The sequence below is a fragment of the Tamandua tetradactyla genome, chromosome 6 (genome assembly GCF_023851605.1).
Source record: "Tamandua tetradactyla isolate mTamTet1 chromosome 6, mTamTet1.pri, whole genome shotgun sequence".
Classification (NCBI taxonomy): domain Eukaryota; kingdom Metazoa; phylum Chordata; class Mammalia; order Pilosa; family Myrmecophagidae; genus Tamandua; species Tamandua tetradactyla.
The window spans coordinates 1,593,494-1,616,472 of record NC_135332.1 but is presented as its reverse complement, the minus strand read 5'-3'; the positions used below and the strand labels follow the sequence as shown (position 1 = coordinate 1,616,472).

Sequence of the window (22,979 nt, the reverse complement as noted above, 5' to 3'; positions counted from 1 at the left end):
AGCCACTGGAGAATTTTAAGTGGGTATGGAGTGGGGGACACAGTCTTTGATTTGATTTTTATGAGATTCCCCCAATGAGATTCCATTTGCCATCTTTCAGATTGACGAAGAGAGAGGAGTTTGACAGCCAAACCAATCCAAGCGTGTTGTTGAGGCTGGCAGCAAAGAGGCCTTCTCGTATTTGCTGGTGGGTGTGTGAACGGTTTCACTGCTCCAGAGGGCAGTTTGGCAAACTCAGTCACAGTTGGAAATGCATGTGCCCTCCGACCCTGCAATTCCACCCCAGGGAGTCATGGCACAGATGGACTCACAAGAGGAAAGTAACTCCTGCTTGAGGGTGTCCATCGCAGTCCGCACGCAAAGGCACGAGACCAGAAGCAACCCTGGTGCCCACCCTCAAGGGATGGGAAAAATGCATCCCATCACATCTGAGCAGTGGAACGATCCAGAAGGAGGGGAGAAGCTAGAGACAGGCACCTGAGTGTAGGACTTGATGTGGTTGGTTGAATTACAGACCCCCAAACCGCACACTTCTGGACTCAGTCTGCACTTCTGTCGGTGTGAGCCCATTTACACGGCCTGACCTTAACCAGAATGGGCCTTACTCCTCTATCTCGAGGCCTTATACAAGAGAAAGTCCTGGGCAGGAGTGGGGAACCAGAAGAGAAAGGAAAAGCCACGGAACCCCAAGTATCACTGGCCAGTCAGAACACTACCAACCCCAGGAGGAGATAAAACTGCTAGTTTCTGAAACCATTAGGACAGTAAATTCCCATGGTTTAAGCCAACCCACCAGGTAGCACTTGTCAGAGCTACTGGGAAACTAAGATACATGACAATTATGCAAAATGCTGAAATAACAGGATGACTGAAAAGGCACACATGCAACTTAGAAGCAGATGTGGCTTCCCCGTGGTCGGGGGCCAGGGACAGAGGTCAGGGGGAGAGAGGTTTTCCACTGGGAATCCTGGGCTCTGCTAAATGCTTGTTTTGGCTCATAAACAGGTATTGAAATAAGCCTAGTAAATGGATTAATGAATAACAAACAAGTCTAAAAGTAGATATCAACCAATTTAGATAAAAACTAAAATTGCAAATGCTCAGGTCACAAGAGGGAACTCAGAGGTATTTGTCAGGCCACCCTGGGCTGCAGCCGGGCCTGGGGAAATGGAGATCTGAGCCTGGGGAACACAGGATCTGAGTTGCAGCCGGGCCTGGGGGAACGGAGAGCTGAGCCTGGGGAGCACAGGATCTGGGCCTGGGGAGCATGAGGACCTGGGTCTCAGGATGTGACCCGGGAGCACGGGGCCCTGGCCCAGACCCCTTGGTGCTCCGCAGCTCCTCACCCCTTTCCCTTCCCCCTCTCCGGGCTTTGGATTCACCTGCTTCTCTGGCTTTCTCAGAGGCCACCCGGCACCCTGTGGGGTAGGGTGGAGGTGGGATTTCTTCCCGTGCAGTCCCCTGCAGGGGTGGGGTACCAAGCTCAGGGAAGGAGTGGGACATCTGTCAGTGTCTGGGCGCGGATGGAGAGGCAGCACCCAGCTCCACAGCCTCTGCGACCTGGCCTCAGCCTCACTGACATTCCCAAACATCCAAAGATAACAAGTCAGAAGGATGTGGGTTCCCCCTCCAGGCCCTAGGGCACTGGAATCAGCAGGGCAGAGTGGGTGGGGGGTGGGCGCCCAGAAAAGATTCTAAGCAGCCAGGTTTGGGGCCATTAGGGATGAACCCTAAATCTGAAAATTCCAGTTATTCTCACTCCTTGCACACCTACTGAGTTCCAGGCCCTGTTTCAGGCACTTAATTCTAACGGACTTAACCCTGACGACGCCTCTGTGGTCCAGAACCGTTATGGCTCCTGGTCAGCAGATGGGGAGATGGATAGCCAGGACTGGACTGCACTGGCCGAGGTCGGAGAGAGGCAGTGCTGAGCTGTGAGCATGGCTGACTGACTCTTACCTCTCCACACGTCCCCCTGGGCTTCTGCCCCTCTAGGCAGCCCATTAGGCCAGCACATGGCCGCCCCATCCCTGCTGGGCAGTGGGCAGTGGAACAGCTGGGATCTGGAGCCCAGAGAGGGGGCTGGTTGTGTTCACACCACCTGTGCTCCCGACGACCTGCGGGGCAGAGCTCCTCAGGCTCACCGCCTCCAGGGCAGCCCGCCACCCCGGCGCCCACCCCCCAGCCAGGGAGCCTCTGATGTGGCCCCGGGCCCTGGGTGGCCACCGACCGCACCCCGCATGCCTGCTGAGTGTAGCCAAGTGCTCAGCTTGCGGCAGAATCCAGCCGTCGCCATGACGGGCTCCGAACAACTCTCGGGCTTTCTGCCTCAGGTTCTTCTCCAGAGGGGCAGAGCTGGTGGGTAAACACCCAAGGCTCCAGTCCTTTGGGTGTTCGGTTCCGGGAGGTGTTCTGGACACTTCCCAGCCCAGCAGAATCGAGTGCCACCCCCACTCCCCCACCCCAACTCAGGACAGGCAACAGCGCAGTGACAAGCCTGCCTGTGGCACCTCCCCTTCCCCTTCCGCTCAGTGCAGCTCCCTGAAGTCACCTCCCAGACAAAGCCCCTGCCCCCAGGTCCTGGCCTAAGTCCAGCCCTCGGCCCACTGGACTTGAGATTTTTGGTGACTTGCAGGTGACGTGTTCTTTCTTCTTGCTGTGGCTGGGGTTTCTTCCTGCACTAGGGCCCTGGCCTGAACACGCCGCAGCTCAAACCTTCCATAGCTCCCCACAGCTGCCCCTGCCCTTTGAGGGTGTCTGCCTCCGGGCCCCAGCTCCTGCTTTGGGGCCCCCTGCACCACCCACACCTCGGGCACCTCTGGTGACCTTCCATGCCAGGCAAGCCTTCTCAGGCTCACCTCCTGGCCTTCGCTTGTTCCATTCCCTCCTCTCGGGCAGCCTTTTCTACCTACTGACTGGCAAAATTCTAGCACTCTCTTTATGAGTCTGAACCAAGGTCACCTCTCCGTCCCTGCCACTCTCCTAGGAACTAGCTCAGCTCCCGCAGTCCTCCATTTGCCAGGGGCATGTTCAGCTAGACCCAAACGAAGTGTGCTGCATTCACAACCTCATGTGATTGTCAGGATAGCCTGAAAAGGTGGGTTTGGGCTCCTCCCAGGTGAGAAAATGGAGTCCTATAAGAGCTGAGGTTGAGCCCAGATTCTCTGCGTGCCTAGATTGGAGAGGAACCTTGAAGGGGTGCTGGGAAGCTCCCAGGACCGGCAAGCAGGTTGGCAAAGCAGGTCCCAGCCAGAGCCTGGCCCCCAGAGTGGTCAGGTAAGACCCCCGTGGGTCACTTCTGACCCAGGACCTCATGGCGGCCCAGCGGCTCTGAACCTGCCCAACTGTCCCTCAAGTCTCAAAGCCACAGGTGCAAGAGTCCAGTGGGCTGAGCCTGGCTGCCAGTGGTGGGGGTGGGCAGGGGTCTGCAGAGATGACCCATGCCCACTGCCCCTCCCACGGCCTCCCCTATCCCCCACAGGCCTTGCTTTATCACTCCGAGTGACCCTGGCTCCTTGTCCCCTGTGTGCTGACTGTGTGGGCATGTGCTGGTCTCCCCAAAGAGACCACGGCCTGTCCATCTCTGTGCCCCCTGAGCTCGGTACTGATGCCCACACCTGGCAGGCCCTCCCTCGGCGAGTGTTTGCTCATCGAGTGTGAGGCTGAGACATGAAAAGGGACGTCACTGACATGGAGGCGGCCAACTGGCCCCCATGGCCCCCACATGGACTTTGTTGGGCTGGGTGTGGGATTTAACATTACCAGATCTCTCACCGGGCCCACCTAGAGGCTGGACTCTTTTGGGACGAGGGTGAGACACAGAGCCCTAAGCCTGCAGCGTCCTCCCCCAGCACCAAGCCCAGGTGCGCCCGCAGCCGCCCCACTCACGTTGAGCATGTTGTAGATCTGGTTGTTCCCCAGCGACAACACCTGCAGCTTGGTCAGGGCATCCAGGGAGTCGATTTTAGAGATTCGGTTGTTGAACAGGCTCAGGTCTTCCAGGTTCACCAGCGTGTCCAGCCCCTCGATGGTCTCAATGTTGTTGAAGGACAGATCTGGAAGGGAAGAGGGTGCCGAGGGCACAAGGCCCAGCTCAGGGGACGGATTGTCCCAAGTGAAGCACCTGTGGGCTCCTGTGTGTGCCGTGAGCTGCTAGCCAGCTGCTGGTGCCAGACCCGACTTGCTGCCCAGCGGCTCAGGGTCCTTGTAGGAGCCTTGCATAAATTCTTTCCCCTGGCAGCAAACTTGGCGCCATCCTCTCTGGTTCTGTTTTAGAAGCCCACCTGAACCTCACCCTGGCTGGGGGCCGGGGGCAGGAGCTCAGGCCTTTGCTCCGGCACTAGCAGGTCTGAATCTGCGCAGCCTCGAGGAGGGCGACTTTCACGTGTCACCCTGCCTGGCTGTGGTGTCCAGCTGTTGGGCCAAACACTGGCCTGGATGTTGCCTTTTAAGTAAAGATCACCCTCCACATTGTGGGTGGGTCTCATCTCATCTTTGGAGGCCTTCAGACCAAGGATGGAAGGTTCCAGAGAGTGGAAGGAGCGACGCCTACACTCTCCACTCCTTTCTGAGTTCCCCAGCCTAAGGAATTTGCACTTGAGAATTCAACCTCACTCTCACCAGAATTTCCAGCCCCTGGCTGCCCTGTGAATTTGGATTTGCCCTCACCACAATTATGGGGTCCAATTTCTCATAATAAAGTTTTTTCTACACACACACACCACATATGCACACACGCACGTATACACATATGTACCATACACGTACACACACACCTGTCCTGTTGGTTCTGTATCCTGGAGAACCCTGGCTGATGCGTCACCCAGGCGGACACAGCTGCAGCTGTCCCCTTCCCCCTGCCCAAGGGCATCTCAGAATTAACACCTCCTAGTACAGGCTTAGCATTTGCCACTACATGACACGCCCCTGTGCCCGTCATCTGACAACAGCCTGGAGTGGCAGTTCAGATTTTCTCTCCTCTCCTGACCCACCAGGAAGCCAAGGCTCAGACAGCTTGCCCATTTTTAGCTTGCCCCCCAGCCCACCTCCGCTAACCATGCGGTGCCCGAGGTCTGCTCCCTGGAGGTGGGCAGGACAGGGTCTGCCAGCTCGGGGGCCCTCCCCGGCCCCAAGCCCAGTGGAAACTTAAGTGCCCTCTCCAGCCCGGGTTTCACATCTTTGGGAATTAAAGTGCTTTCTCCATGCCCCTCCCCCTCCCCCACACTTACTGGCTTTTAGGATTGTTTGGGGTTTGGGACCGTCATCCTGTCCTGGGAAGCTAGTGGGGACCAAAATGGGGAATCTGTCCTGAGCTTGGAGATAGGATGATGGTAACAGCAAGCAATAGCATTTTAAAAGGCGATTTGGGAACTTGGGTTTAACCACATCTTAATTTAGCCTCCTCCGCCCATCTGGGGAAGCGGATAGGCTACGGTCCGAGGCCACTGCCCGCTTTCTGTGCCAGGCCCTGGGCAGGCACTGCCTTAGTTACTCTTCCCGGCACGGCAGTTACTCCTACGCTCAGAGAGGTGAAGCAGCGTGCTTTCCCACCAGGCCACCAGGTTCTGCTCTTGGGCAGCCAGGCCCTTGAGCCCTGCAACCAGCGCAGCCCGGGCAAATGTCTAAGGGCTGGGGACAGCCCTAGGAGTGGCGCGGGTACTCCTGCCACCACATGGGGCTTCGCATCACTGAACGTGAGGTTGGACAGGGACAGGTGATCCACTTCTGCGAACCTGTCCCTGCTGCCTCCAGCCCAGGCCAGGCCCGGGGAAGCTGACCCCCAGAGGCTACCTGTGTGGGCAGGTGTAGGGGCTGCGCTGAACCATCCAACGCCACCTTCCCTATCCCCACCCCCAGCCCTTGCATTCGAGGTGGCCCCAGTTCTTGAAGGCTGTGGATGGGGCTCTGGGCGACTAGACTGAGTCTGGACAGAGGCTGGCTCCTGCCTTTGACTCCTGCTACCCAGTGCTCTCCCCTTCTGATCTCACCCCCACACTGCGGAGCACTGGCCATCAACCAGCACCCACCTTTGAGCCCGCCTTTTCTGTCTGCGGGTGCAGGAGCCCTGAATGGTGGGGAGGTAAGCTTTGGTAATGGGGGAAACAAAGTCCAGCCTTCAGGTTCTGCCTGGGTGGGCAGGTGGGGAACAGCAGACCCGCATGGGGGCACAGCGGGGCCTGGTCACTCTTCCTGGCCCTCAAGGCGATTCCAGGGCCTGCATGCCACTGCCCTTCGAGGGGGGTGGCCTGGGGCTGAGCTGACCCTGGCACCCGTGGACAGACGTGGCTCGGGCTGCCAAGCCCAGGGATCAGTGTCTGTGGGTGTGGGTAGAGGGCCCTGGGCCTGGGTGTCCGCCTCCTCGGCTGCTGCAACTGTGTGACTCTGTGTCTGTGAAATGGTGCCACGTGCCTGCCTGTAGGGCTGCCCTGGCTTTGCAGCACCGGGTGGCCGAGAGGGGCCTGCAGACTGAGGGGTGTGCCCATGGGCTGCCCTGTGAGCGGGAAGCAGATGACAGGAGGGAAGGAACGTGGGCTTCAGAGTCAGTGGCTGGGGCTGGAAGGCAATGCCCCCCACCTTCCTCGCTGTGGCCTCGGGCTCCACAGTGGGGTGCAGGGAGGATGGCAAGGCCTCCCATGGAAAGCCCAGAGGACATGCCTCACATATAGTAAGCGCTCAGGATGCAGTAGCAGCTGAGACTACTCATTCTGGTTTGACCTGCCCGGTGGGGCAAGGCTGGCTCTGAATCTGGGGGACACAGGCAGAGCCCGTGGCTGTCCCTAGTGGGCAGGAGCAGAAGGTCCCCAAACCAATGGCCCCTGGCTCCCGGCGAGCCCTGGGCCAGTGAGGCTGGCGGTGGGCATCGCTGTGGCGGGAGGTCCGTTTTGAGGAGCCTTACCCAGCCAGACCAGGCGCGTGAGGCTCTCCAGACCCTCGATCTTCTCGATGACGTTGTTGTCCAGCTGCAGCTTCCTCAGGCTCTCGAACGGCCACAGGTTGTCTATCCGCAGGATGTCTGGAACCACGTGGGCAGAGCCTCGGTGGGTGCCAGCCGCGGCCGGTGGCAGGGCCGGGGCCCTGCACGAACATGCCCGAGGACTGAGACTGCTGTGCTAGCTGTTCAGGGTCCCCGGTACAGGAAGGCCGTGGCCCCTGTGAGTGTGCTGGGGATGCAGGAGGACCCGATGGGGGCCTGGTTCAGCTTGGGGCACAGGATAGAGACGAGGGGTGACAGACAGAATCGAGACTGCAGGATGACCCGGGCCTGTGTGCGCTGCTGGTGGGTGGGTCCGAGCACAGCTTAGTTGTGGCACTGAAATGTTCAAGGTCTGTGCCCTTTGACCCCACAGACAAGGAATCTGCAGAGATGCACTTGTACACACGACAAACAAAGATACCTACAGGGACATTAGGGACAGAAATATACGGGAAAACCCCAAGTGTCCATATATGCATGGGGGATGGGATAAATGCCCCAAGCAGCAGAGGGGGACAGAGTTTTGACACGGTTTAAGCGCCTGGACCCAGCCATGTGGGAAGACCACCTGCCCCAGCCACATCAGCCAATCCATTTCCTTTTCTAAGCCAGTTAGGGCTTTGTGTCTGTCACTTCTGCAGCCAAAAGAGTTCTGAAAACCCCTAAGTATAAATAAGCAAATACTAACCGCATATGATTCCAGAGGCCTAAATTTGTCTCCCAGTTTTTTCTAGAAGCCTCATTCCCTGTTTTTTCTGTATTTGCTTTTTTATTATAATTTCTACAACTTATAAAACTAGAATATGCTCCTTAAAAGAAAACAGCACACTAATGAAAGGGGTAAAAACTACTCTGATAGCCACACATTCTGGGCCTCAGTTTCCTTATTCATTTGGAGGGGCAGGGTCTGCCTCTGGGTCTCCCTGGGGGAGGCCGGGTCCCACACCCCTTACCCTCTGCCCAGCCTCTGAAGCTGTTCCCCCAGTGTCAGACCCTCCTCTTCCTCCCGAGCCCCCAACTCCCAGCCCTGGCTGCCCGGGACCTCCACGCCCAGGATGCCAATGTGTACTGGTGTGGTGGACACAGCACCAGGCCTGTCGGGTCCGGCTGCTCTTTTCCTCTGTTCTTATTGGGAATCAGGACTGTTTTGGAGATTTAAATGTTAACGACCCTCTGCTAATTGCACTTTATAGCCACTTCTGGGAAATTTCTCATTTTAAAAAACATGTACGCGCGGGCCGCGGTGGCTCAGCGGGCAAAGTGCTTGCCTGCTATGCCGGAGGACCTCGGTTCGATTCCCGGCCCCAGCCCATGTAACGAAAACGGAGAAACAAAATACAATAAAACAAGAAAATGTTTAAAAAGATGTTTCCCTTCCTTCTTTCTATCCTTCCTTCCTTCTCTCTGTCTTTCCTTTAAAAAAAAAAAAAAAAAAAAAAAACATGTACGCTGTTCCTGCACCTTCAGACCCCAGCCGGCCCCTGTGCTGCCATGGGCCCCAGGCCCCCCAGGGATACGTACTCTGGAAGTCCAGCTGCAGGGACAGGACATCCTTGAAGAGGATGCCCTCTTGCTTGGCCAGCTGCCCGGCCTCCTCCCGGGGGCCCTGCTCGCTCACAGCCAGCTTGAGCAGGTCGTCGTCCAGCACCCTTGGCTCCATGGAGTTGCCGAGCCGGCTCATCCTGCCTGGCGCTTCCCTGAAAAGCACCACAATCTGCTCCTTCTTTGCGGATGGACGGGGTGGGGCTGGGGTCTCCCTGCAGGTACCTCTCCGAAGCCCCCTTGGCCCTGAGCACTGGGGGATAGTGGGTACCACCCAGGCTGCCCAAGACCTTTCCTGGTAGCCGTCTGGGCCCATCCCCCTCGAGCCCAGCTATGACCCTCACCGGGGCCGCAGGGCCCACACTGCTGTCCTTGGCCCTGTCTCTCTTGGGTCTCTGTTCTCTGCCCCCACCCTGGTCTGCCCTTCCTAGGACCCACACTGACCAGTTTCCCTCGGCCTTACCAGCCGGCAGCCCCTTTCTCTGAGAGCCTTGCCCTCTTCTCGAGGCAGCCACACATGTACGCCTTCCCCCACCACACTTGCTGCCCAGGGAGTAGGCGGAGCCTGACCCCAGCTGGCCATTACTCTCCCCCTGAGAAATGTGTCCGTGGGGCTGTGGTATGAGCATGTGCGTCAGAGCTGGCTGCTTGAGCTGGGCAGGGAACTGGGGGCAGCCAGGCACACGATCCAGCAGAGAAAGCAAGAGGGGAACGTGGCAGACGTACAGAGAAGCAGAGATGAGCGCCTATGTGATCCAGGAAACAAGCCGGAGCAGCACGGACAGGCATACTGAAATGGGCCGAGGCTGCCGGCTTCCTGCCCGCCTTTTTGTCCCCAATTCCAGGACCCCATGGGTGACCCAGCTGGGAACTGGCTCTGGGCTGGACTTCCCGCATTCAGCCTTTTTTTCTGTAAGTGGCTTTCTGTGGCTACAGTCCAAAGGGCTTTGGCTGAGATGTCCCTACAAAGGAGGGGAACTGCCCTGGTGGATTTGGTCACACTGCAGGGCAGCTCCCCAGACAACTGTCTCCGGCTGGACAGAGCCAATAGCCCTGGGAAGCCGGGGCACCCCAACTTCATTCTCAACCTCACCATCCCCTCGGCAGAAAGGTCCTGAAGGGCTGGCCTTGCAGGAAGGCACATTCTCTTGCCAGTCTCCTAGAAACACCCAGATTCTGCCTCCTGAGCCCTCTGGAAACTCAGTTCTCCCCCCTACCTTCCACCTGTTTCTCCCCTCCTGGCTTTCACCTCTTTCCTTTGCCTGCATACCTCCCCCACATCGGGGCCTCTGGGGCTTCAGGACCTTCATGTCCTACCTGCCCTGCTGGTCCCTGGTCCTGGGAGGCCCCGGCCCCCTGGCTTTTGTTCCACTGGGCACTGCTGGAGAGAATCCTGACATTGGGTGATGATGTCCACTGAAGACCCGGTGGGCCTGGCCTCAGGGGCGCCTACCGTCTGCCTGTTCTCTCACCTCCTCCCCACCACACCAGGGAATGCAATTTGGGCATGCTATGTGCCCCCCCAGTTCTGGATGGGGTGGGGTGGCATTTACCTTTACCCCTGGGCCTTTACCCTCCTACAGCCTCCAATCCTCCCCCAGGAAGAGGTGCAGCCCTCCTCCCCTTCCCTGCATGGGCCTTCATCCTCCAAGACCTTGTCCCTTTCCTATCCCGCTCTCCAGTTTCTCCATACTGGCTGCTCCTCCTCCTCGGGCTTGATTGATTCAATCCCCATAGACATTTCCAGTCCTTGCCTCTCTCTATCTCCCCACTTCTCTGCAATGCTTCTCTTTAAGGTTTTATGTTACTTACTATCAATTTGCCTTGGGGGAGATTTTAATGTGCTGCATTCAGCAGATGGTATCTGCAACATGGTTGTGCTTTTTTCAGAGAAAGATACCACACTTTGAGAAAGGGTTCTGCTTTCTGATTTCAAAACCTTGCTGTTATCACCCACTTGGTCAAGGCCGGACACCTGTGACCGGGCACCTGGCTCTCAGTCACGCTTGGCAGTCACGGTACACTAAGGAACGGCTGCTGCAGACGCAAGTGCTGAGATCACCCAGGCAGGTCCTGGGGTCCCGACTGCGCACCCTTTGGGATCTCACTCCACCTGTCCAACCCTTCCCTCTCCCATCTGTAAAAGGCAGGTATGGCCTCCCTCCCGAGCCAGCTTAAGAGGATTAACAGCAGAACACACACGCATAGCTGCTGGATATTGTTCATTTCCACACACACTTACTGAGTACCTACTATGTGCTGTAAGGGAAACAGAGAGTTCTCCTCACCTCTTTTGCAGAGGTGAATCAAATAATCCTACAAGCATTTCATCACAAAGCATGCCAAGATCATAGGTATAGGGAACCATTAGAGCACATGTTAGCGCCCCCGAGCAGAGGAGACAGGGCTGAGAGTTGAAGGAGGAGTAGGAAAGAAGGAAGAGGGAACTGCATGGTGACAGCCCTGTGGGGGAAAACAGGACACGTTCCACTTTGGCTGAAGTGATGTGAGTTCGGGGGGGCCTGAAGGGGTTTTATTCTTATCCTAGGCTTATGAAGGACAATGACACAATCATTTTTAATTTTAAAATATGCAGTCCTGAGAATGGCAAGAGCAGGGAGGCAAGAAATGACGAGGGTTGATGGTAAGATGTAGATGTGAGAGCTCTCTAGGAACTTAATTTATATGTACGTCTAATCACCCTGGGTCTCCAGATAAGAAAACTGAAACTAGTTAGAAAGGGTTAAGGAACCATGCCCAAGCCTCAATGGCAGAGGCCAGGTAATAAGACTCGAGAGCTCCTTTACTGAATTCAGACTCATCGAGGGGACTGTCGTTGCCACAGTGCAGTGTTTCTCCCAATTGCTCTGGACTAAGGGCAGGGCCCAGACACTCCTTCCTCAAGGGGACTTTTTCAGCAATTGACCAACCAACCTGGGTTCCTGCGGTCTTGCTTGATGACACAGCTGTCACTGAAGACCAGGGCTGGAAGGCTGGGAAGGTGGTGGAGAGTTTTACACTCTGTCAATGGAGAGGCTTCCTCCCAAGGGACAGATCCAGAAGGGCCCCGGGAAACAACAACCTGGGATCAGCTGGATCTGAAAAATATCATCCCCACTGGCCACAAACTAACAAGAAGCAGGTCGACCAGCCACTTAGTTCTGTGTCTCAAGTTACCATTATCTAAAACATCAGCTCTGGAGGCCCCTGTCCCCTTAATTCTGGAGTCTCAGTGCCCTTATTTCCCAGATAGGGAAACCGAGGCCCCAGGAGGGGAAGGAACTTGTCCAGTGAGCGACGGACAGAGGCCCACATGGAACCTGGCTGTCCATCTCCCCAGCCAGAGCACGTCCCAAGCTCTGAAGAAGAATACGAAGAAGAAAATAAATAAATTAATACGAGTTAAGCTGACGGATATGATGCTAAATTCTGGATTTTATCAGTGAACTGGGGCTTTTCCTTTTAGGAAAGGGGTCAGAGCCGGAGACTGGGGGTATGGAACACTTGACCCCTAAAAATCCCTTCTGGGCCTGTTCCCTGAGGAAATACTCCTTTAGCATTTACTCATTTCACAGCCGAGAAGGGCCGGGCGGACGCCTCAAGGCAAAACGTCCCAGGACAGAGGAAAGCGGAGGCGAGTCCTCCGTCGCCTGGGCGCCCGGCTCTTACCTTCGCAGCGCGGCCCGCAGGCCTGGGTCAGCACAGCACCGCGTCGCCCGGTTGCTAGGGGAACCAAAGGCAGCCACTTGGTTGCTAAAGGGAAGTCAGAAGGTGGACTTCCTGGGGGGGGGGGAGTTGATGGACCACGTGATCAGCTTCTGGCGGGGAAAGACGCTTAACACCAATCAGCCTCAGAGAAAACAAAAGTTTCTCCAATGAGAACTTCCTTTGGGCGGGGTTCTTCGTAGCACCACCTTTTCTCCGCCCCTTACGTGTGATTGACTCTTCTCTTGCCCAGTAACAATCAGGAATCTTTAGATGGACCAATAGCTAGATGAATCAAAACGCACAGACTCCCTTTTGGAGGCGGGCAAGGGGAGGTGCCGCTACGCCTGACGGAGACGCCTGACGGAGACCCAGCTCGCCCCGGGCCCAGTCGGACGCTGCGGGGTAGGTGGAGCTTCGCGAAGGCCAATCGGAGGAGCGCTATGCAAGGAACTGCCCAATAGGGCCGCAACAGCGGGGCGGGGTCAAGGGCCCGGTGCTCGGCGTTCCCGAGGGTGGGGTGTGGGCAAGCGTCAGTCAGGTCGGGAGCGCGGCGGGGGACAGCGGAGACCGCGGCGACAGGACGCGGGTCCGGGCCGCTGCCGTGTAGTCCACCCAAGATGGAGTTCCTGCTGGGGAACCCGTTCAGCACCCCCGTGGGACAGTGCCTCGGTAAGGCCGCGCGTGGGGCGCGCGACGGGGCTGGGGGCGGCGCCTGCTGACAGGCGCTGGTGAGGGCCGCGGCCTTCCGCCAGGCCCCGAGGCCACCCCGCGGGCGAGCGGGTCCCGGGGCCACCCCACCGGCGGGTCTTTGCAGGAGGCTCTTGGCGCCTCACGGTGGAGCCGGGCCTCCTCACCGGCGCCTGTGTCACCCGTGGGTGCCAGTGCCACCCTGCCAGGCGGCACCCCTGAGAGATGCCGGGCACGTCCCTCCCCCGCCAGGGCCCAGCTCCTCCTGCCTCTCCCGGAGGTGGTGCCAACGCCGTGTACTTACCCCTCCCCCGCTGGGAGAAGCCTCGGCGGGCACCGCTGCCAGCCCGATAGCCTCGCTGCTGCTGCCCGCAGGACCCAGTCCCCGCAGCCCCCTGTGGGATGTCACCGCAGTAACCCTCCTCTCCGCCCGTCTCTCTCTTCCTTGTCTCCCCTTTCCAGTGCCGGCAGCCCTCGGACTGGGCACCCTCCCAGAGAATGCCCCTGCTCTAGGACCGGCTGATTGGATCTCTGTCTCAGCAAGTCTGTAGGAGGGGATGGGATGGAGGGCGTTTGGTCCTAGAGGGTGATTATCTTGGCAGAGGGTTGGCATGCCTGCAGTGCCTCCCAGGAAAGAAGGAAGGCTGTGGTATCTAATGATAAGAACCCTGGACGGGAGTCAGGAAGCCTGGACTCCAGTTCTGGCTTTGTCAGCGACCCTCCCTATGATCTTGTGATAGTCCCTGGCCTTTTTAGTGTGAAGTTTCCCTGTCTGTCGAATGAGGTGTTTGGAGGCAAGATGTGCTATGACCCGTTAAGTTATAAAGTTTTGGTATTCCTCATAGTAGTCTCGGCACGTTGACTATTGCTCCCATCCTATAAAATTTGCCAAAGCTGAACTCTTTGGGCTGCAGGGAAGAGAGTGGTACTCGAGAATACCTGTCAATTCTGTCGCAGACTCCCAAAGGGGCACCAGAGATGACTAGTCCACTGGATAGGGAAAGCCTGAGCTTTAGGAAAAGCCCAAAGTGGTTACTCCAAAACAAGTTTCCTTACAAAGACAGCAGCTTGCCTTTTCTCCCAAAACCGAGGACCAGTAGGGAATGTTGATTGGTTTATTTTACAACTGGTGTCTCCTGGTTGTTGGAAGGACTGGTAAGACGTCTTCTTTTGAGCAGGGACCTTTGGTGTCCCTCTTGGCCTGACTGGTGTAGGCAGCAGTGATTTATTTCCTAATTTGCTCGTGAATTTCCAGCTCACTTTTCAGGCTTTGGTGGGGTCTCTAAAATACCTGGGACTTCTTCTGCTGGCTAACTGGCGTTTGGGAAACTTTCCTTTTGGGGGAAGTGACTTTTCAAAGCAGTGATGGACACTGGGTCCTGGAAGAGTCTTTTCCCACCTTTATGACATTTGTTCCCCTGCTTCCCACTGGGTTGTTTTGTTCTCAGTCTCCTTTCTTCTCCCTCACGATCTTTTCTGCTTTCCTCAGGTGCTTTTTCATGGCAGCCTTTTCCCCAGATCTCATCTCAGTTGTTTGTGAACTCCAGCTTCGTTAATGAAGAGAGTCACCAAACTCCTTTTTTTTTCTTCACATCTTAAAAAAAAATTGTCTTATTGTGAAATATAACATATATACAAAGCAATAAATTTCAAAGCACATTGCAACAATTAGTTATAGAACAGAGTTCAGGGTTTGGTATTGGTTACAGTTTCACAATTTTAGATTTTTCCTTCTAGCTGCTTCAAGACACTGCAGACTAAAAGAAATATCAGTATAATGATTCAGCAGTCATGCTCCTTTGTTGAATCCTGTCTTCTCTGTTATAACTCCACCTTCTCCTTTACTCTTTCTCTCAATCTTTATGGGTATTTTTGCTATGCCCATTTGAACTTTTTCTTGTTGGAAAATGCTGTTGATAATATGAGATGAGGGGTGAAACTAGTTCATGTTCTGGAGAGGCTGGCCCCTCTGGGTTTTAGGACTTATCTGGCCTAGGAACCATCTGGAATTGGCAGGCTTCTGGAAAGTAATCATAAAGTGCATGGAACCTTTGTAGAATCTCAGATAGAGTCCTAGGTGTTCTTTAGGCAGAAATGTTTTTGGTTGGGATTTGGCAAACCATGGTAAATAAGATTTCTAGCTGAAACTTGCTTAAGAGTAGCCTCCACAGTAGCCTCTCAACTCTATTTGAACTGTCTTAGCCACTGATGTCTTATTTCTTGTAATTCTCTTCCCCTTTTTGGTTAGGAAGGTGTTGTTGATTCCACAGTGCCAGGACCAGGCTCATCCCTGGGAGTCATATCCCATGTTGTCAGGGAGACTTTCACCCCTGGATGTCATGTTCCACTTAGCGGGGAGGAAAATGATATCACTTGCAGAGTTGGATTTAGAGAGATACCACATCTGAGCAACAAAAAGGGTCCTCTGAAAGTAACTCTTAGGCATACCTATAGGTAGGCTAAGCTTCTCCACTGCATAAATTAAGTTTCACAAGAGCAAGCCTCAAGATCAAGGGCTTGGCCTATTGACTTGTGAGTCCCTAATGTTTGAGAGAATATCAGGGGTTTCCCCAGTGGTAAAGTTTAATAGTTCCCTATTTTTTCTCCCATCTCTCAAGGGACTTTGCCAGTACTTTTAAAATTATCTGCTCAACATATTCTGGGATGTATCCGGGCATTACATCTTTGTAATAAGAAACTCTACACCATTGACATGCCAAATGAAACTTAAAAATATGCTAAAATAAGGGATACATGGAGGCCATGTAGGCAGTGGCAAGAGTAAGGAAGCATATCAGGATTTGACAGAATTTGTAAATTTCCAGTTTATTGGCTGTGTGCCTCCAGAGGTTGTGTACCCTTCCTTTGCTTTTCTGTTTAAAAAGAGAGTGAATGAGAGAGAAATGTTTTAATACTCACAGAGGAAGGAGGATCAAGTGAGATAATGTATATGAAACACTCAACATAGTGCCTGGGACGTATGTAGAGGCTCGCTACTTTGTAGCTGACAGTTCGCTGCAGAACAATTGTTAGGGTGGAATTTTCTGTAAGGGGAGAATATGCTGAGACAACTTGCCCATCTACGTCCCCCATAAAAGATGCTTAACCCTTAAGGAAGGAACCAACAGGCAGGGCCCTGGGGATTTCACAGTTCAGCTCGGTTCAGTTAAGATAAATGGCTGGAGGACAGAATGAGGGTGTACTGTATGTTCTGTACTGTTGGGACAAGGATGTGAGCGTGATTTCCACGATGTTTGATAGTATTCTTTTAGAAGTGTGTGCTGGGCAGGCAGCGCCCTCATGGGAGACAGCATGCGATATTAATATCAACCCGGTGTGCCACCTGTGGGAGGGGGAGGCACACAGAAATAAAATAACACAAAGGTGGGGTTCAGAGCAGTGGCTATGGCTTGTGAGAAGCAATTCCCAAACCCTTATTTCTTCCTTACTGCTGCTTTGCAAAGTTTTATTGGTCTTCCTGCTTTAGAGACGAGGAAAGAGTGTGTTAACTTGCTGGGAAGAGAGCGAGCTGGGAAGCTGGGATTTCTGCCTGGTTCCTGCCCTGAAGGGGTTTACAGTTTCTGGAGGATACAGAGATGCGGGAAGCAATGAAGCTCGTCTGTGGTGAAGCACTCAGTTGAGTAGTGTGGATTGTAATTGAGTCTGCAGGCTGTGCAGGTTGGGTGGGAATTCCACAGGTGTGGGAGAGAAGGCTAATGCAAGCTGGGACGGGTGAGTGAGGCAGGGAGGTGGGTGTATTTGTGGATGCCAGTCTGAGTGGGGCAGAGGTGGCTGTGAGGATGGAGGCTGGGAGGGTTGTACTCACAGTATGCACGCCCGGTTCTGGGTGGGTGGTGTCCAGGGCTGCATTCTTCAGCTGCCACTCTGGGCCTCACTTACCCCGCTTTAAAGACTTGACTCCCCACAGTTGCATGAGGCCTCATACCCAGATAATTTGGTCAGTCCTATGTAAACATTGGTGAGGGGTCTCTTGTGCCAGGCCTCTGCCCAGATCTAAGGGTACAAATGTTAAAATCATGCTCCAGGGAGCCTGCAGTAGGCGTTAATGCCCTCCCAGGAGGCATTGCTGAGCTTCACAGCGTGAGGGTTATAGTCTGAGTGGCAGTTAGAGCACTTAGTACCCCTCTCCTGCCTGCCTCAGGTGGTGCTGACGGGTTGAACATTCTGCCGTCTTGAACTAGCAGTCCAGACCACAGTCTAGAATGAGGAATCTGTGCATGTTTTGCCTCCATCCTTGCCTGCCTTCTGGAGAGTGTGTCCTGAGTGAAGTGAGAGCAGAGAGCCGGGGAGCAGTGATGTGAACTAGGAAATGTGGGCCAAAAAAAAGTACTTACTTTTAATTCCTGACTTTCTTTTCTGAAACAAGTTTTAAAATGTTACTGTCTTAATCCCCACTCTGGGCAACAGCTTGGAAGTGGATGTCATCCATGGGGAATTTTGTACACCAGCTCAGTGCTACTTTGTAAATGTTTGCATTTGGCTGGAAGAAGTTTTCAGATAATCTTTCCCAGGAGTAAATTTTGCATAGGAAGATCAGTGATAAGTAAATGGTTAAGTCTGGCCTGAATTTTGGGGGTGTGGGGAGAGAATCATTTATTCTATTTATGGTTCTGCTTGAATAAACATGTAAGAAGCAGATAGATATTCTGTTGGAAAATTTGTGTTTGTAGATTCTGTGGTGCTGGTGTCCTGTGAATGCAGGCCGTCCCTCTCATTGCTATGGCACTGGCAATTTGCAGATCCCTTTTGCTTCCATAATTTTATTAGTTTTCCCAACCCTGTGAGATATGCAGGAAGAGACATAGAAGGAAGTTTTATCTATCACACTCCAACTATATGCAAATGTCCTCAGGACATTTAATTAGTTGGGTGCTATTGTCCCTGTGCCACTGGTGAGAGAGTTGAGGCTCTGAGGCTAAAGCCTGGTCCAAAGTCTATACGTGGAATCCACTCTGGGACCAGGGCTTATTCTGCGTTGCCAGTTACTTTTTACTCCCAGGATCCAGTCATCAGAATCACTTCCAGGGCTTCTTAAAATTCAGATTGCTAGACCTGATCCCCAGAGCTTCTGATTCTGTAGGTTCGGATCAGAGCCTGAGAATTTGCACTTCTGACTCATTTCCATGGTGTATTAGTTAGGGTTCTCTAGAGAAACAGAATCAATAGGAAATATCGGTAAATATAAAATTTATAAAAGTGTCCCACGTAACTGTGGGAACGTAGAGTCCAGAATCCGTAGGGCAGGCTGTGAAGCTGACGACTCCGATGGAGGGTCTGGACAAACCCCACAGGAGAGGCTCGCTGGCTGAAGCAGGAAGAGAAGAAAGCCTTTCTCTTCTGGATCCTCTTTAAAAGCCTTCCATTGATTAGATTAAACGTCACTCATTGTAGAAGACACACCCCTTAGCTGATTACAAATGGAATCAGCTGTGGATGTAGCCAACATGATCATGATTTAATTCTATGAAATGCCCTCATCGCAACAGACAGACCAGCACTTGCCCAACCAGATAAACAGGTACCACTGCCTGGCCAGGGTGACACATGAACCTGACCATGACACAGGGAATATTGATGCTGGACTCACATTTTGAGAACTGTTGCTGTGGAATAAAATTTCTGCTTCTTTAATCTCCTCTTTGTCTTCCTTCAAACATTAAATTTGGTCTTTCTTGGGGACAAACTATAAGTGTGATTATGTAGAATTTGTTTATTCCTCCAGCGACTCTATACTGACTCTGTATGTACCAAGCTAAGCATTTACCAGGCTTTCAGTCTAGTGAAGCGGCTAACCTGGTTCAGATAAGATTGAAAGTGGTGCCACAAGATGGGGTGGATAAATGCAGGAAGGGAACAGGGGAGGGGAGGGGCCACCTCCAGGAGTCATACTAATGGCTAAAGGTGGTTGTTTTTTTTCCTGTAAGATTGGTAATGCATTACTATATGCCAGCAACCTAAGTAGATATTCTATGTCCTAGTCTTTTACTCCTCATAACCCTGTGAGAAAGGTTCTGCTTTTACCTCTGCTGTGGCAGATGGGGACACTGAGGCAATGAGAATTTATGGAACCTATCTAAGGTCTCACAAGTAGAAATAAAAGAGCTGGAGCTTGAATCCAGGCATTCTGGCTCCCTAGCAAGGGAGGGGGTGGGGGGAGCACCAGGAGGGAGGGAAGAGCTCAGGAAGTGCTGAGGAGGAGGTGGTGGGTTTGGCTCATTAGAAGTGGAAACTGGATGCTAGAAATGGATGCTTAGACTGCTCTCTCAGCAAAGGCGTGGCTTGAGTGACAGAGCAGGTGGGGGCAATAGGTACTGGTTCTAGTAGCCTTGCCAAGGGGAGTGCTAAAAGGTAAGGATGGGAAGCTAGCTAAGGCCTGATCGTGAAGGACTTCAAATGCTGGGCCAGGGAGTTTGGACTGTCCCTTTGGAAGCACTGGGAGAGTTTGTGGGAGGAATGGCACGGATGTCATTACTGAAGCAGGCAGAGTTTACCTTGCCAGTCACCCAAAGGTCAGTCTGCTCGCACCGCCAAAACCCCCATTTGTGTGGTTGGCAGCAGACAGGGCCAGTTCCTCCGTGGCCAGGGCCCTGAAGATCAGGGGAAGGAGCTCTCCTAATGAATCCCTGCCCCAGAGACAGGGGGGTGCTGTGGCAGATGGATGGAGCACTGGGAAGAAGTCTGGCTGCTGAGAACATTTGTCCTTAACCATCCGGGCAGGTTATAAAACCCCAGACACGGGAAGTCATGTGGTTCAGGGCCAACCTGCTCGTTATTCTGCTCTGCTTTCCACGTCCAAGGCCAGGAGACGAGACACTCACCAGGCCTTCCTGAGAGGGTCCTCATATCGTGCTGCTTTAAAAACCCAATAGAAACCGATGTAGAAAAATCTGAAAATATAGAAAAATGCGAAAAGGAAAAAACAACTGTAATGTTTTTTCTTTACAAACTCATTGAGATTCATATTTCACATAAAGAAGTACGTGGGCAGGGTTGTATAACCACTGTTAGCAGATTTCTGTATCATCTACTTGCTTTTAAACTTTTTTTTTGACTTGAGATATTAAGTGAAGAAGGGGACATACACACAACACCCAGAGAAACATTGATTAATGATTGTTGAAAAGAAAAGAAAAGAAAGGAAAAGGGTTGTTACTCTTGACCTAGCAGACAAGTCACCTAGCAGTTTTGAACTACCCGAGTCATCTGAAAAGAGTTGAAGGATGTTCAGCTCTTCCTGCTGACCCAGTGTGTTGTGGTTAGACGAGTGCTCTTTTACAAAGCAGCCTCAGACTTGGTGCTTGTGTTACTGCTCCATCCATCATCTGGCCTACTGTCTGTCAACCTTTGCCTTCTCCTCCAGTCAGCCTTCCTAGATCACCCAGTGCTGGTTATCCACATCATTCACTTGGCATTTCCCTCACCTAGAAAATCTAGACAGTAATATTCCTTACTCTCCAAGTTTTTGTGACGATTAAATGACATAGTGTCTGAAAAGTCCTTAGCACAATATTCTGCACTCAAATAATATTTTCAACATCTGTTGATTCCTTCCCTCCCATCTGGGCTGTTTCCTCTTGTTTTAAATTTTGTGTTTATTTCCTTATCTCTTTAATAACACTGCAGCTCCTTAAGGGTAGGATGTGCACTTTCTAGTTTCTTGTGACCTTTACAGTGTGTGATAGTGTCCTCTGCAGTTGTTCATGCAAATCACTTTACTTTTTAGAACCTTTCAAAGCTGAAAATATTAGCCACCCTTCATTGAACTGTGCCATGTACCAGGTACACATTATCTCATTAAAATACCATTAAGTCGTTGGTATTATGTCCATTTAACAAATAGAGGAATGGAGGCCTAGAGGGGTTAGGAAACTTGCCGATGGCTCTGTGGCTTACCTTGGCTGTGCTGTGCTCTGCACTCCGGGAGCCCCCGAGCATTTGTTCATACTGCCTCTTAGACAGCAAGCATGACCTGCTTGCATTTGGATAAGAATGGGCCTCAACTGGCTCCAAACGGTAATTCCACACAGATAGCTCAGCCCATTGATGAATTCTAGAGGAGCATCAGCGCCCATTGTTTTCTTCCAGCATTTGGCAGTTTTTGTTTTTGACTGGGATCGGTCCCATCTCTGTCTCTGTACCTGACTGTGCTTGTGTGAGTCCATGACCTGTTCTGATCTCAGTTTGCTAATCTGTAAATTGAAAACAATAATTCTTGCTGTGCCGTATCTTACAGGGTGGTTAAGAGGATCAAATGAAATGCTGTGTGTACAGCATTTTGTAACTGAAAATTGACATACCAGTGTGCTGTGTCCTAGTTCTCCCCTTGCACCATTTAGACTGAATGTTCCCCGAGAGCATCACTTTCTCTCCTGCTCTTATTTTTCTGTAGTCTAGCACAGTGCCACAAAGGTGGGTGACAATGATGCTGAGAGTGCTGGGGTCAGTACCTCACATGCACCATTTCCTTTCATCCCCACAACAGCCATGTAAGGCGGTGACCATCATTCACATGTTTAGACCTGGAAACCGAGCCTTAGAAGACCAGTAACTTACCCAAATTCTCATGGTTTCTGCAGGAACTTGAACTCAGGCCTGTGGGCTTCAGAGCTGGTGCTCTGAACCACTACACTCTATGAAGCTCAGTAATTATTTGTGGAATTGAATGAATAAATCCATGAATGGAGTTGGTGACTGAAAATCTACTAATGGTTGTCCCAAATTCAAATCTGCCTTAAGATTATAAATTACGCACCCAGTTCAGTCCCCCGGTGAAATTCTATCTTCCTCTGTCCTCTGCATCCCAGCAAGTTTTCTGAGAGTTTCTTACAAACTCACTGAGAATCTTTTTAGTGAAGGAAAACCTGTATACTTCACTTTCTTTTTAGATTTGCTTTGAAACAGCGATGTTGGATGGAGGAAGAGAAGGGGTTTAAGCAGATGCTAAGCTGCCTAACTGACCAGCTTGCTAGTAAGATATTAGCAGCTGCTGTTTTAAATCATTAATGAAGCACAAGCCTTGTAGTTTGGAAGGCCCATCAAAATCCTGTTTTGGGTTTTGGTTTAAAATTGAGTGTAATGGAGAGAGACTGATTCTTTCATCTCAGAGAATTGGGCTGCAAGTCTTTGAGAGCTGGGGACAAGGGCAGGGCCCCATAATAGAACGCTGTTGAGTTTTTTTGCTGCTTCTCAAAGGAGAAAGCACACAGAGATCTGGCATGTCATTAGTCAAAATAAGAAATGAGGTCAGAGAAATGATGTTGCTTAGGGTTCGAAAGCTGAATTTGCTTGTGGCTTCTAGAGAGTTAGAATCCCTCATGTTAACCCTGGAAATTCTTAAATGAGTGATTCCAAAAACAGCCACTGGATTCTAGCTAGAAGGGCCTTTAGCAGCATGTGGTCCAACCCCCTCATTTTTACAGGTAGGGAAACTGAGGCCCAGAGAACAACTGGGTTCCACAGAGAGTTATGGCACAGCTGGGGGTAGAGTTCAGTTTTTTGACCCTTAAATGTCTTCCAGCTTATCTCCCTGCCTCTTGCCAGTCTTTTAGGTGTTTGGGAATGGGCTGGGAGACTAGGCTAAGCAAGAAGGAGTAAGTCTGCCTCTCTGTGGAGGGCCCGTTCTTGATTCTGCCTCACGAAAGGCAAACCCGTTTTTATTGTTTGAAAGTTAATTGCCTGATTTAAACCAGGCCTGGTGGAGGACTGTGTAGTTCCAGATTTGATGATTCAAATGAAATTAGTTTATATAATCACCCTTCATCCTTGGTTTTACTACTTTTTTGGCTTAGGTCTAAAACAGAGAAAATAATCCCAGGCTTGGTCTGGGATTGGTCACGCTTCTGCTAATTTGCTGTGCCTTTGGGTAGGTCACGTCCTACCTTCTGAAAGGCGTGGGCTGAACAGCAGGGTTAAGTTCAACCCCGGGCCTCAAGTTCAGGGAGTCAATAATTCTAGCGCCTGAATACAAAGTGGCTTTTAGTGTTTCCTAGAAACTTTAGCCCCTTTAGAAAATTCTGCTTTCTTCTGTGGCCAATTAATATATATATAT

At 52.3% G+C, this 22,979-nt stretch overlaps 2 protein-coding genes across 20 annotated transcripts in view; one reads left to right on the top strand and one right to left on the bottom strand.

Moving 5' to 3' along the window:
* The window catches only part of DRC3 (dynein regulatory complex subunit 3), a 64,440-nt gene extending 51,846 nt beyond the window's left edge, over positions 1-12,594 (bottom strand). For 7 of the 10 annotated variants that reach the window (XM_077163377.1, XM_077163376.1, XM_077163385.1 and 4 more), the window contains exons 1-4: positions 8,979-9,053; positions 8,495-8,670; positions 6,896-7,012; positions 3,889-4,055 (exon numbers count right to left, since the gene is read on the bottom strand). In XM_077163377.1, the coding sequence (XP_077019492.1) occupies positions 3,889-4,055; positions 6,896-7,012; positions 8,495-8,670; positions 8,979-9,034 (516 nt within the window). In that variant the 5' untranslated portion in view covers positions 9,035-9,053. Of the gene's footprint in view, positions 1-3,888; positions 4,056-6,895; positions 7,013-8,494; positions 8,671-8,978; positions 9,054-11,449; positions 11,509-11,597; positions 11,614-12,079 lie in introns of those variants that run through there. The other 3 variants (XM_077163379.1, XM_077163378.1, XM_077163380.1) reach the window with 3 other exon arrangements.
* Positions 12,595-12,603: 9 nt separating this feature from the next.
* The window catches only part of TOM1L2 (target of myb1 like 2 membrane trafficking protein), a 123,028-nt gene continuing 112,652 nt past the window's right edge, over positions 12,604-22,979 (top strand). For 5 of the 10 annotated variants that reach the window (XM_077163397.1, XM_077163393.1, XM_077163391.1 and 2 more), the window contains exon 1: positions 12,728-12,892. In XM_077163397.1, the coding sequence (XP_077019512.1) occupies positions 12,841-12,892 (52 nt within the window). In that variant the 5' untranslated portion in view covers positions 12,728-12,840. Of the gene's footprint in view, positions 12,626-12,727; positions 12,893-13,372; positions 13,454-22,979 lie in introns of those variants that run through there. The other 5 variants (XM_077163392.1, XM_077163389.1, XM_077163388.1 and 2 more) reach the window with 2 other exon arrangements.